The sequence below is a fragment of the Fringilla coelebs genome (genome assembly GCF_963513975.1).
Source record: "Fringilla coelebs genome assembly, chromosome: 2".
Classification (NCBI taxonomy): domain Eukaryota; kingdom Metazoa; phylum Chordata; class Aves; order Passeriformes; family Fringillidae; genus Fringilla; species Fringilla coelebs.
Genome location: NC_140029.1, coordinates 17,994,243 through 18,009,052, shown reverse-complemented (window position 1 = coordinate 18,009,052; position 14,810 = coordinate 17,994,243). Strand labels below are relative to the sequence as shown.

Here is a 14,810-nt window from a genome sequence, read left to right as displayed (position 1 = left end):
AGAAGTGACACATTCCCAAGTGTCTCTATCACCAGAGGAGTTAGAGACCTAACTGTGTTTGTCATTTTGTCTCATTAGGGTAAAATTTAGTGTCCCACAAACCCAACAGAACTGTGATATGTCAGCACAAAGGAATCTAACCATCACACTGGATACCTATAGCCAGCAATCGTACTGTGCAGACAAGGATCTGCATTGTGATTGACATCAAATACCAGCATCCAGGCAGCATTGGACCTCTCCTCTCTAACCTTCCCGTTGCACAAGGCAGGCTGGCACTGCTCACACTGGCACACTGGTGAACACTAAAATCAGCTTCATGTATTTGAAGGCTGCCAGTCCCTCCCCTTCTGAGCTGAGGGCTCTGTATCTCTCATTGCTGGTGTTAGTGATGCCAGCAGTTTTTGCACTCCCAGCCCACTCTCACAGAGTCTCCACAGTGAAGTGAAGAAGGATCTCCAGAAGTACTGAAGTGTGTGGCTGCCCCTTGCTCAGGGGTGACATGGAAGCCCCTCAGGGTGCTGGGCATGCTGCTGCTCCCAGGTGATGCAGAGGCACTTTGGTTTGGAGCTCAGAAGGAAACAGGGCAATGGGAAGAAGAGCTGGAGTCTCAGCATTCTCGCTCCCAAATCTATCAGGGGAGCACCCAAGGGAGCAGAGTGGTCACAACCGCGCTTCGGTTTGTGGCAGCAGGACCCATTTCTGAAAGGGAAAGAAAAATACCCAGTGTTAATGTTTAGCTGGAAATAATTGTTCTTATGACCTCAGTGGAATAAGAACTACATATGTCATACACTGAGCCAACTGCCCAGCAACTGAGCAGGGGGCAGTAACTGCCCACCGCTTTTAAATTTGGAACAGACTTTGATTTCATTCACCACACATTAGAGGCATTATTTTACCACTCCCATGGAAAATGCTATGATTGAGGTAGCAACTCTCTCAGAAAAAAATATTATCTCACTCTTAATATTTTCTTGGGTGGAGAAGGGGTGTAGAAGCTGTTGTTTTTCTGATGCATGCTGAAAAATGCTTACAAAATACCACCTAAATTTCAGAGCAGAAAAGAGGAACATTCAGTGCTTGCTACTGATAGATAGCCTGCTAGCCTGTGTCCTTGAAAATGAACATGCTACAAGGAGAAAATGGGTAGCTCTGAAGTGCCTTCTATGTCTCAAAGTATCAGGAGTAATTGCCTTTAATGGATGATTAAAAACTTTTGCCCCGCTATTATTGCACTGTATGGGGCTGCCATCAGCAGTGACCTATTTGCTGTCAGGGCAGAAATACTTGTTTCAGATCCTGGCCTAAATGTAAATGATTGGTGCTTATCTGTCTGCAGTGTGATATATCCTTAGAAAATAAATAACTTCTGCCAGAGGGCCCTCCTTGCTTGGCAGCTGGGTTCCCTTGGGTTCCCTCCCCTTGCTCGTGGTGCTCTGGGCACAGCCCTCGCAGATGACAGGCACGTGAGCACTGCTCACAGAGAAAGCTCTCTGCAGCTCTCCTGGTGTGCCTCATGTGCACATGAAATGCTGTTACTGCTGGGATATGTGATTTCTTTGTAAGGGGTTGTCAACCACAAGACCTCTGAAATTGTGCCAGAGAGTCGGGAGATCTATTTTAAATTGTTACGCTAATTTTCTGTGCTTTCCAGGGGGCTCTCCCATCACATTTCCAAGCTTCACTATGCAAGCATGCAGGATTGTTTCTTCCCAAATGGATTTGGAGGGGGTGATGGCGTTGAGGACTGAGCGAGTTGGTCAGTCCTGTGCTTCTTTGACCTGGGCATTACTGGAAACCAAAAATTGCCATTAATTATCACTGCAAACACTGGCAACACTAGTGATGAAAAAGTCAACAAACCTTGTTGTGTTATTAAAGGCACCGTTTTGAACATGAAAAGGCTCAAATGTGGAGAAGGAAATGTTTCAGCTCGTCTGGGAGGAGCAGTCCAGTTATTTTTTGATGCTGCTGGTATCCAAAGCACCTCCTGATGCACAGGCGGCACAGCTGCATCAAGGACAGTGGCCCTGAGAAAGATCCAGGGAACAGGTTACACACGTGGCTTCATCATGCCAAGACTATAAACCTGAAACAGCAGCTGTGCAACCCACCTCCTGCCACCCACCTCTCACCAGGTTTTCACACTCAGCAGTGACAAGTCAAACCTGCATCCCCCAAAGGATACCTGCTCACCTGCAATCCAGTACATGCCAGGTCATTACTCAGCTGGCATCAGCAGCATCAGCCTTTCCCTTTTAAGCTGTACAAATGTTTGTACTGCCTGAGAAGAGATGATTGATGCTGCTTTAAAAGCCCTTTCCTCCTCTCACTCCCCCAGTGAGATCAAAGTTTTCTGTCCACTCCACTGCGTTCTTGAGGCATATTTCATAACAGTGACAATGAACAAATAGCAAAAGCAGCACTTTATAGTTCTTTATTTAAACCTTCCAGCTGAACCAGTCCCATATTGATAGATGGGAGCCCTGTTGAAGAATCTTTGTCACTTTATAAAAATCTAAATGAAAATCCTTTTCAGGAAGAGGAAGATCCCATGTGAAGTTCTACCTGCAGCACCCACCAGTGTTCAACCCTGCAGAGCGTTGTCTGCACAGGGGTGATGAGTGTGTAGGGGGGCAGGGGCTGGGGGAGGCCAGGTAAGGAGATGGGCACCAACGAGGGGGCTGGATGCAGGGAATGGGGAGGATGTGTGAAGGGACACTGCGGAGAGCAAGAGGGAGGTGAGCGAGCTGGGAAGGGGAGGTTTAGGTGCCCCCCTCCTGCAGAGCAGAGGGAAGGAAGGGAGGCACAACAAAAACATGGTGAGGTGGCAGCTTTGATCAGCTTTTGAGACTTCCCTCGTGCAGGACACCAAATTTCCAGCAGCTCTGCAAGGCTGAAAGCTGCTGTGCTATCACAAGGGCCATGCAGAGGGCTGCACCCTTCTGCTAGGAGGCAGCATATGAGTTGTTACCCTGTTCTTGGGTGCAAAACAAGGCAAGCTAGCTGAACTATTGCAGTATCACTTGTGCTGCACTTGTGCCTGACTCTGATCCCACAGATAAAGGCTCTGCCTGCAAGCATCTCATTAAAAAAACAAAAGCTTCCATTAAAAGAAAAAACAACCCAACCCAAAACATGAGGACTTACCAAAACACAAGCAGTGACACTGCACTGGAAAATATTTTGCAAACACAAGCACACAGTACATTTTTGGAGCATTCTCTAATTCTCCCACCCACACACAGGACTGTTCCTGAGTTGTAAGCAGGTGTGATGGTCCAGCAGCCGTGAACAGCTAGGAAGGGAACCACCACATGTGCCACACCTGTCCTGGGCTGGTCCTGGGAGGGTGCCTGGGTCAGCACAGTCACAACTCATCTCTGGTGGCCAAACACACTCCTGCAGCTTCCCTGGCCGTGGGCTGCAGGGCTCCAGCAGCTGGCTCTGGGGGACAGGAGCCTTGCATGGGAGCAGGGCAGGAGAGCAGCTCCTGCACCACTCCGCTAGGTCACAATTGTTCAGCCAGCCAAAGAAGCCAGACATCATCTGTCCACAGGCATGACCCCACTCAGAGAAGGGCATGTTAGGGAACATCAGAAAAAACACTATTCCACAGGAAAATTCCCTCAGGCATTTATTGTTTCTGATTTTGATTGCTGAATTTCACTTGGAAAAGTTCCTCGCTGCCCATGCTGTCAGCTCAGCCTGAGCGGTGTTTCCAGGCCAGCACCACAGGGCGTGCCTGAAATGTTTTTCTATCTCAGATAAACAGGACACATGCAGTGCCACAGGAGTCAGGAACTGAATGCAGCAGGGACTGGAACTCAAATATCTGCTCTGTGTGCCATAGATTAGGTTTGGAAACCAAATGTCCATTGCTCATGCATAACATGCACAGAACAGTTGTTTCCATGCTGCTTTCATGTTACTTTTTCAAGCAAGGCTTGATTCATCACTTTGTTATTCCAATTTTACCCTTCTATGGCAACAATCTAATCAATGTGTAACTGTTTTAAACAAATCACCAATTTGTTTAAAACAATGAAAATCCAGATTATTTAGTAATGTATATAGCTTGCTGACTGAGAAAAATCTAAGGAAGAACACAAATATAAAAATGAGTAGACACTATGGATCTTATTCTAATTTCCCTCAATAATAAGTAACATTTTTCTCCAAAATTCATTAAAAATCTCATAATCAATAAAAAAACCCTGAAATTATTTAATTTACAAGTATGAAACAGACCCTTCCTAAATTTTAAGCTTATGGTTTGATACTGCTGTTATTATTCAGCACATAAGGTTGGTCTTTAGAGAAAGTCTAGTGTATAAATTAATATAAATATATAATTCCTTATATAATTCCTATGCAATTTTCCTTAATATAAAAACAAATCATGTAGCCTTTCATTTTAGAGATACTTTTGCATCTATGTAAAAGCTTGGCCCAAGAATAAAAGTAAAGGACAAAGAATGAAAAACCAGGTTCAATATGCCTTTTTTTAGTATTACATGCATTAAATATTTGTGGATTGCAAATCTGCATTTATGCATTTGTGCTGAGACAAACCTGACCATCCATTGTATAACCAGAGATCCCAAACCTCATCCTCCCTACCAAGCCTCAATTCCCATCAGAGGTGATGTGCTGCCTGTATTTGTCAGCCCCCTCCATGGGACACCCCTGGATCTACTGCTGTCTGACACAAGGGAACTGACAGATTCTCACTAAATTCAAAGCTTTAGGCAATTAAAAAAAGCTACCATTAATTTCTAAGGTGTCTTCTGCTTGTTTATTCACCCTAATCTCTATTTTGCATTAAATGGCAAGCTCAAGATGATTGCTTCCTGTTGCAGAAGATTAAAAATCTGGAGGTTCAGGATGGGTTATTTTTCTTATCTTTATTACTGTTAGCTCACCACTATATTCTGGCACTTGAACAATGTCCCTATGTCAGCAAATGGAGGCAAGCTCAGTTATTCCCAGTTTTCTAGCGCTAGCAGCCTGGAATAGCCTAGCCTTGTGCAATAGTCTGTGTGGGTTTTCCCTAAAACAAGTTCTAAGGGGCACCTTCTCTCTGCAGGAGCAGTTGGCCCAGAGGGCAGCCAGGTGGGACCAGCTCCACTGGCCTCTTGTTTTCAGCATTCTTCACCCAGAGGTCTGCTCCATGGTCCATCAGCAGCTTCACCAGCTCCACGCTGCAATTCCTGGCAGCCGAGTGCAGGGGGGAGTCCAGGCCCTTGCCGCTGTTCACGTTTGCTCCTGAACAACAGGAGGGGCAAACAACAATGAGAGGAGCCCTGACTGCCCAGCAGCCCATTTCCATCCACTGCCCCAGCTGCTGTTTCTCTGAACAACACACAAGTGCTGTAGCCTGCACCCAGAGCTGGGCTCCCTCTCGCTGGGGCTTGGTGCTGCCGCTTGCACGAGCACAGCTCTCACTGTGAGGAGCAGGGCTGTGAATAGAAAATGATCCCAGAGGAATGGTGCATGAGCAAGTCCTTCACCCACAGCCCAGCCCAAGGGCATCTTGGAGCAAGACAGAGGTGTAGTCCCACCTCTGCTTCCCATCCCTTGAAATAAAGGCAGGATTTCAACATGCTCGGTACTGGAGGCGTAAGCTGGTGAGATTTCCAAATGCCAAAGTGTCTGCTAGGGGAAAAACGAGAGGATGGAAAAGTTCTAGAGGTCCTTGGTAGAAGAGGGCATAAGCACCCCTGATGAGGGTTCTCCCATTCATTACCCTGGATTGATGGCTCCTAAAACACCCTAAGAAAGGTGAGCTGCAGAACTAATTCAAAACTATAATGTTTTTACAGTACACATTCCCAGATACAGGAGGCAGCAGAAAAATTTAGCAGAAAAAAGAAAATAGTTGCCAAACATTTAATTTACATTAAATTAGAAAGATTTGAATTAATTTGTATTTGACTTCTTCCCAAAAGAGGTCATTGTACTTAACAGTGACCTACTAAAATGTGATATATATGATTTTTGCTTGTTTTTTCTAAAGTAGCTTTGTTGATCCATCATTTTTGTACCAGCTATGTGGCCACTTTAGGTTATATGGCCCCTTTGGCTAGAAGACCTGTACTACTGTAGATTACAAGAAATGGTTTTGTGTAATTACCCAAGCATTTAGACTTACAGCAAAGGATACAGTGCTGAACCTTTTTCTGTGTTATAAATGTCTCCCACTTTTTATGAACTCATTGGAAATCAAAGCATGTTTGCAGAAATACTATATAAAAGTGGCTGAGTCAATTGTTTTGGGTAAAGAGGAGGAAAACAAAAATTTAAAAATAAAATTTCTTCCTGTTCACTTCAAATTAATGCAGCATCACATGAACAGACACTGGAAAGGATAGTGAGTTCCAGGCACAATCAGCCATGTGAAATCCAGAATCACCCATCATTTTTTTGGGAGCTATCAAGCTGAATTCCTGGGTTCAGAAAACCCTGATCACCCTGCTACCACATTTAACCAGAGCTGCTATCAGGAGTGAAACATCTCCTGGTCCCAAAGCAGGATCTCCCTTAAATCTTTGATGCAAAGATAATCCAAAGATAGATGTTTCAGGAAACGAAAGCACACCATTCTTTATTTTTGTTTTTACCTGACTCAAGCAGCTTCTTGGCACAGTTCACTTGCTGGTTCTCACATGCCACATAAAGTGGAGTCCCCAGGTGCTTGATGTTGTGATCTATATTTACCCCACGGGACGCAAGGAGTTCGACGCATTGCACATGACCTTAAAAGGGATAAAGGAAGAGTCAACTCACAGAGATCAGGCTTTTTTTTCAGCAAATTCTCTGTTGCAGCAGTGTAGTTTGGCAAAGATTCAATGTTTTGTCAAGAGGTGGTAGTGTAATACTTTCATCCACTCCAATGGATCCAGCCAGCAAAACGGGAGCTGAAAAGCCACGTTCAGCACAGCAGGCTAAAGCCTCGCAGGCTAAAGCCCTCACATTTTATCTGGCTCATTTCAGATGTCTACTGAAGATCAGATGAATCACTCCATGCTTCTCTCCACTCCTTTTGAAGCTAGCCAGACATCTCCCTCAAATGTCCGCGTTGGAGGCAGCTGATTTGGGCAATGCATTCCCTTCCAGGTGAACTCAGAGGATCTGACAGCTGAGCTGACCTGCCCTTGAGGAGCAGCAGGGGTGGGAAGAACTGCCCCCCTCATGTCGAGACCAATTAGCAAGGCATTTTACATGACCCAAACCAAGGAAATGATCTTCTTTATCTCTCTCCTCCACTTCAACACGCTGCTAGCAGCATGGAAAGGAGGGCTGATGCCTGTGGGTTACCTCTCTTAGCAGCTTCGTGGATGGGGGATGCCAGGTCACAGGGTGGCTGTAGGTTGGCTCCGTGCTCCAGCAGTAAATTCAAGCAAGTCACACTGCCACTGACACAAGTGTTGAACAGTGGTGTGTGCCAGTCGACAGTCACTCCATTCACCTGAGGGAAAATAACACAAAAATCCAGCAAGATTTCTGTCTTCCTGGTATTTCAGAATTGATAACTACTAACCAGTTTCTCAGCAGAAAATAGGGGCTTTTAATATTTTTTATTTAATTCCATGCCAAAACTCCCTAAGTGCTTCTGAAGACTACAACTTTTCATTAAAATGATCATTAAATAGTATTTTTAAAATTGCCCCCAAGTCTCTCCTACTGAAAAAAAAGGGGGGGAAAAAATCATCAGGGCCACTCCAGGGTCTCCCAGGAGTTACCAAGCTAAATGTATGACCATTTCTCAGTTATCTTAGCTGAAACACACCTATCCATAGCCCTCTCCTGAAACAGTCCATTTTTGGCTGAAAGTATGCAATCCTTCCTTATTTTCTAATTTTTTTATTTTATTTTAAATTGAAGGTAATATCTGGTAAGGTAATGTATGTATGAATGAATTTTCTTATTCACTATAATTTTGAAGTTAGCTTGAAAAGTAGTGGCCATGAGACACCATTTCCACATTTTACTTGCATCTTGTTTCCATTTTTTTGTCAGTTGATCCTAACATTCCTATGCTTCTACTTTAGACTGCATATTGGTAACAATAAGATTCATGTGTGCATAAAACAAAACACACCCCTAGCTGCTGCAGGATTATAAACACTTTGCAAGATGAACTTCCCCTTGTTCTTGTGAAAGATGAGAACATTTCATCCTCATCTAAAGAGCAATAATAACTGTTGCTTATATCTGTGCTTTTTGGATTGCTTTATTAGGAAGTGCCTTTCCTAAGGACCTCAAGCAGAGCTAAGTACAGAGTGTAAATCTCAGAGGTACTCATGTGGCATGACATCACAGAGCTTTAAAGTGTGCTAATAGAGCATACTGTCACCAGAGACAGTGGTCTGTGCATCACCTACTCACCTGAGCACCATGTTTTAGCAGCACACTGGCACAGGCAGCGTGACCCCCTAGGCAGGCTTCATGGAGAGGAGACACCTGGTCTGCTGTAACAAGATTGACATCATTCCCCTGATAAGATAATGGAAAATATCATTACAACCAACTACTAGAACCCTCATACAAAAAGCCATAATTAAAAAAAAACCCTTCTTTAAAAGCCTTGTGGAACTAGGCTTTCCTCAACTGCCTGGAGCTATTCATCTCAGCAAGTAAGCAGATGAAGGGGATGAAGAGGCTGTGGTGTTTTGGCTGGAGTGGATACTGGCACAGCACACCTGAGGCCATGCCTTGCACACCCTGAAAACCAGCACAGAAAGCTTAGTGGGCTGCCCAGTGGGACAATATGTTGTGGTCATTTGACTGGCTTGAACCCTGAAATGCTCTTGAAGTGTTTTCTGCTCTTTGCCTCGAGGCAACCACTGAAGGAAAGAAATGCATCAGAAACTTTGGTTGGATTCCACAAGATCTTTTGCTTCTGACAATCCTGGTGCTCCAGAAGACTAAGCTGGAAGAGTCTCCAATGCCCCTTCCATTACCTCCTTCATAGGGTAAACCCAGGGATTTTGAAGGAACAAAGTGTTGGGGTTCAGAAATCACTGCTACCTATCCCTGACCTTCTGGAGGGACCAGGGCCCTGGGATATGCTGAGGTACTTGAGAAACAAATGCCTGGGTGACTGAATTGAAGCCTCAGCCAGAGCCATGACCGGCTCCAGAGCTGCCCCTCCGCTGGGGCACCAAAACTGCTCACAGGCACACACAGGAGGGGCAGGGAGCTGCCCTCGGCCATCCAGAGATCCCAGCGATCCCACTCCCTCTGCCACAGTTAACATATCACCCAGGATAGCTCAGGACATCATCAAATTACTGCACAAAGCTTGTGCTGGGCAAGGAACTGATTGTGGGAAAGAAAAGCCTGCTGCATGCAGATTTCACTGTGGCCTGGTTAACAGGATTTTCTCACCCTGAAGTTTCACAGCAAAGCACAGAGTGCATTCATGCACTGAACAAGCCCTGCAGAGACCACGTGGACCCAGGGGAGAGGTACCTGTGCAATGAGCTTCTTCAGCGAGAGCAGACGCCCATGGACGGAGGCCTCATGTAAAGGAGACCAGTCTGAAACAAAGTCTGTACAAAAACAAAGAAAAAGGACAAAGGATAAAAACTCTATTTCACTAGCATACTTCACTTCAACTGTGTGACCTCCCTTCTACTTTACTGGAGCTGCCAAGATTTCTTTGGAGCAGATGCTGTGAGGGAGACAGACAAGAAGGTGGTTTCCCTCTGGGTGCATTTTAACTCATCCTGTGTTTGCACTGTGCAGCTGCACTCCCCTCCAGAAGACAGGAGAGGGATTTGCAGAACATCACCTGGCTCTGGCTGAGCTTCTCCCTCCTCTGAATTATTTCCAGGGCCTTTTTTTTTTTTTTTTCACAAACTTACTGCATTTTACCAATTATCTCAGAAGGAATATATTTTGAAGAAGGTTTGGATGATCAGTCATTTACCCCTGCTCAGAGCTGGACTAGAGTCAACAACACTTGGCAAGAGAAGGGACCAAAGTCCAAGGAGACAAGTTGTGCTACCTGTTGATTCTGTCTTTCAGTTTTCAGTCTTTGCTATGAGTGGTGCATTTCAAGTAACAGCTGTGTTCTCTGCATTGTTGAAACCACAAAGTGAGGCACAGCATGTTCATACTGTGCAAATTTTAATAGAGGGAGATCTTCAGCATTACAGATTTTATGGCTCTGAGCCAACTGACAGCAATAATCCCTCTGGGAGATATTTATGTCCCAGCACTCACAACCCAGTGTCTGTTCTATGTCAATGTCCCAGATTCCCCCTGGGAAGGAAGGGAAGCCTTTACAGAGGGCACTTCACACAGCTTCCTGTGGAAAGATGTTTTGCTGTTCTCTGGAGATGTCCCACTCTCCTTCCACTAACTACAGAGAATACTCCAGTGACCAATTTGCTGGCTGAGTTGCTGAGGTTCTCAGGAACCATATTAGAGCACATGCATGGAGTGGAATCCTTAACAGGGGGAAGTCTGCCTTCAGCAAAAAAACCCTAATAAGCCACTATAATTCTTCAAAAGAATGTTTACACATAAGCTGATGATCACACAGGTTTTAGATGAAAATAAGGTCTATTTAGACAGACATAAAAATGTGGTGGTGAGATAATGGAACCGATTGCCTAGAGAGGTGGTAGATGTCTCATTTGTGGAAAGATTCAAGGTCAGGTTGGATGGGGCCCTGAGCAACCTGCTCTAGCAGAAGGTGCTCCTGCTCATTGCAGGGGTGTTGGACTAGATAACCTTTAAAGGTCCCTTCCAATCTAAACCTGGCTATGAATCTATGAATTAGTTTTTAAAGAAATTAGTGTTCTTTGTTATTAGCATTATTTGAGCTCTGCCTGCCTCCTTCTATGTTCCATGGGCTGCTTCCCACAACATTTAAACAGTTTCATTAGGTTTCCAAACATCCTTTGGCTTTAGCAAATGGACAGCCAATTCTGGAAGCTGTGGTTCTGGTTCAAAAGGATAGCAAAACTGGGCTACAATTATTAAAGCACAGAATGCTGAACTGACTAAAACAGCTTTGCTCTAAGTGATGTGTGTCAAATTGATGTTTATCTGACTGTGCTGTTGTTCTTGCTGGTTCTGCCTGTGTTAGTCAGTTGTATTTCCAGGGTATGTAAAAAGCTTTTCCCCTTTTAGAAACTGATGCCACTGCCTAAATTGCATGAGTTGTAAGGGAAGCATGTTTATAGATATTCTAAAAATCTAGATTGAAGTACAAGTTTTTTTGAGTTGCAACTGGAACTTTTTTTGGCCGCACAAATATTGGCAGGAGTTTGTGCCTGTGCCAACCTGTGCATTGTACCAGCGTATGATGTCATCGTGTCATGATGATATAAGAGGGACATATCCATGTGTGGATCTCATCCATTCAGTCCTTGCTTGAGAAAAGACAGGTTTCTGCTGAAACTCTAAAAAGAGCCAGACCAGCCACCTCTGGACTGGCCATTGGCTTGCAAGTTTCAAAGTTTTAACAATTAATTAAAAGATTGACCATATATGCATTAAAAATAGATTTAAGTGAAAAAGAAAATAGATATGTGCTAACATGTAATCCATCTGGGAGATCTGTAACTGAGAGAGTTTTATCCTAGTGGAGCACTATGGAGCCTTGGGAGTCCATCACACCAGCCTTGGATACCTTGGGAGGAGCAGGATTAAAGGCCTGACTGATGACTAATTGTGATGGCATAATTCCAGATCTGCTGCCATGAACTGCACAGCCCCAGGCTGATGTCTCTCCTGCCCTACCTCCATCTGCAGCAAGCACCTCTAATTTGAAGCAATGCCAGGGAGGCAAACCCCCTGGAAGGAATGGCAAATTTCTCCAGTTTCTTGACCCAAGGCATCACCTGCTGGCAAATAACCATATTTCTATTTTCTGCCTGCTCCAGGCTGGAACTCAAGTTTTCTGCCTGGAAGAGGAGAAAGGCTGCAGTGGATTTCCTTGTCTCACTGCCCTCTTTTACACTTCAGAGGAGGCACACTGTCAGAATATAAAAGATCTGTACTGTACTTGATTAAGACCTAAGCAAATGTCAGTTCCAGCTGACCACAGGCTTTCAAAATCCTGAGCTAGTGACTTTCATGAATGTGCCCAGAGCACGCTGCCCACTAGAGCTGCATATGGAGCAGCAAGGCCAGTTTTTGTGGGGGACACAGCTGTTCATTGTATGCACCACCACTGCAACAAGGATTCCTGACTGTCAAAAACAGGTACAACTGCTCTTTCACAAAGAAACAAGATCACTTGTACAAATTTGAAATTTACCCATACATTAGTCCACAGGGAGGTTGAGTCAGACCCCAAGAGTTCAGCATCTAGACATCCAAATCCCACTGGCTTTCAGTGGCTTTGGGTCACCTAGCTCCCCTTCCACTGCAGAAAACTCCAGCCAGCCCAGAGGTCACATTAAACCTCTGGCCACATTTGATGGCATTGCCATCACTCAGGCACGTGACACTGGCAGGGTGGTGTACACAGAGGGAGCCTTATAGCAATAACCATGCACACATGCAAATTCTGACTTCTCCCTGTGCACAACAGAGCCCTCACAGAGAGCACTGGTTTTTGTGGTGATGGCTGAAGCAACTTTTTCCAACCTCTGACCATGTGAGGGCATTTCACCCTCTGTGCCTGTCCCCAGGCTGGTTTCCTCCCATGCCTCTCACGCACAGGACAACTTGAAAGGGGCTCTTAAGTCCTTCCAGTGAAGGTATGCTCTTGCATTCATATTTGCAAAATTGCATTCATATCTGCAAAATCCCAAAGCAGTATCTAGAACAGCATTACAAATGGTATTTTTCATACTCGAAGGCTGTCCCTTAAAATTTGTGATATACATAGCCTGAGCCAAACACATTCCCACTGGAAATTGCCAGCAGAGCTTATTGACTCTGCTAAGGAACAGGCACGAAAGGAATGGACTAAACTTCGATTTCCAAAGGACCAAACGATCTGTGTCCAGCACTGAGCCATGTGGGATTCCCTCCTTCCACCCTCCACTCCGCTGGATCTCTTCTCCAGTACAGACTGGTTCTGTTTCACACTGTTAATAATAATAATAATGCTGTGCCTTCCTGCTCACCCCAGGCTGTATGTACGTGGCACACACGAGGGCAGGCAGACTACACTACAGATAGACTGGTCAGCTTTGCATTTTGGTTTTATGGTCTTAATTTTCAACTTGGTATTAATGGAAACATCCTGAACAGCCCAGAAAAAGAGCAAGGATAGCGTAAAGTCACATTTTCTGAATTTACCTCATTCCATCTTCACTCGCCGTTAGCAGAAGGAGTAACTTCACAGAAACAGAGCTACATCGAACAGCTCCAGCTCAGGAAACAAAGTTAAATTACCTGTCTTTTTTTTACCATGTCATATGTTCAATGGCTCTGGGGCAGACACAGAGCAATGACCAGAGTGAAGCCATTTGTCTGAGTAACTGCTCACTATTACAGCATTGGTTGCAGCAATGCCACTGCAGAAGAACCCAGCAGGCTCAGCCTAAACAACACTCAGGTCTGTTCATCTGAAAGACAAGGGCAAAGGATAAAAGACAAAGGGGAAAAAAAGAAGAAAGAGAGGACAAAAATGAAAAGCAAAAATTAAAATAATCAAAAGAAAGGAGAAAAGAAAGAAGGAAAGTAAGGAGGAAGGGAATGAAAAGAAAGAAAAAGAAGAAGAAAAAGAAGAAAAAAAGAAAAAGACAAAGAAAAAGACAAAGAAAAAGAAAAAGAAAAAGAAAAAGAAAAAGAAAAAGAAAAAGAAAAAGAAAAAGAAAAAGAAAAAGAAAAAGAAAAAGAAAAAGAAAAAGAAAAAGAAAAAGGAAAAAAAGAAAAAGGGGAATTGAGCCAGTGCTGAGCTTCCTGCTGGCACTAGTTTAAGTCAAACACGCCACATTTCAACTTATTTCTCAGTGTGCTGCGGTCCAAGTGCTGCATTTGTTTCTGCCTGCACATAATGCAGTACAAAACCAACCACTCTCTTCTATGACACGAAAGAAAAACAACCAAAATTTCAGTACCAAACAGAAATAGCTTTTTAAAATCCCCTCAGAAGTACACAGGCATGGGGGTGTTTTGTGGGACGGACCGCGGACCTGTCCTGAAGCGGGACACAGGAGCAGCAGCACCGCAGCGCGCCCCTGTCCCCTCTGCCGCCGGCAGGACAGAGCCTTGTCCCCGCAGTGTCACTTACCCCTCATCCGCGGGCTACACGGCCACGCTGCAGATGCCTGGCCCCCAGCTCCTTGCAGTTTGCTGGCATTTTGATCTGTTCTCTCATCACCCATCTCAACCCTGTCTGCCCAGCCGCTGTTTTTTCACTTTGCGGTCGGTTTCCAGAGTTCAAATTCCATCGTCCCCGGCGAGCCCCCAGCGGCCGGAGCGATCTCTGGCACAGACCCTGCCCGCATCAGCCGAGCGGCCCTTGCGGCGGCCGGGACGTGGTGCCGGCGGCTCCCTGGGCAGAAACCCGAGCACCTGGGCTGGGATTTAACACAACAGCCCCCGGGCTGCCCTGCTCGGCAGCCAGCGACCCAGCCAAGCGAGAGATGTGCCTGATGTCACATCCTCTCCAACGCGACGCCCAATCGGGGCGCCCGCCGTTCATTTTATCAGGAAGGAAATTCTTGGTTTGCCAAAAATACAAGACAGAAAGAGCCAGTTCAACTAGTTGAGCAAACTGCCTGCAGAGGATGCGCAGGGAGAGCCACGGACAGGCACAGCTCTGCCCCGCTGCCCGGGCAGGGTTTGCACAGCTCTGCCCCGCTGCCCGGGCAGGGTTTGCACAGCTC

The 14,810-nt window shown here is 45.3% G+C and overlaps 1 protein-coding gene across 1 annotated transcript; it reads right to left on the bottom strand.

The window, feature by feature from the left end:
- Nucleotides 1-582: 582 nt before the first annotated feature.
- ASB9 (ankyrin repeat and SOCS box containing 9) lies at nucleotides 583-14,471 on the bottom strand. The gene is made up of 8 exons (XM_084226703.1): nucleotides 14,213-14,471; nucleotides 9,481-9,560; nucleotides 8,395-8,502; nucleotides 7,324-7,474; nucleotides 6,627-6,761; nucleotides 5,080-5,271; nucleotides 1,867-2,033; nucleotides 583-702 (listed from the first exon to the last, which is right to left on the bottom strand). Exons 1-7 carry the CDS (start codon nucleotides 14,304-14,306, stop codon nucleotides 1,909-1,911), a joined length of 885 nt encoding a protein of 294 aa, XP_084082829.1. The 5' UTR covers nucleotides 14,307-14,471; the 3' UTR covers nucleotides 583-702; nucleotides 1,867-1,908.
- Nucleotides 14,472-14,810: the final 339 nt, after the last annotated feature.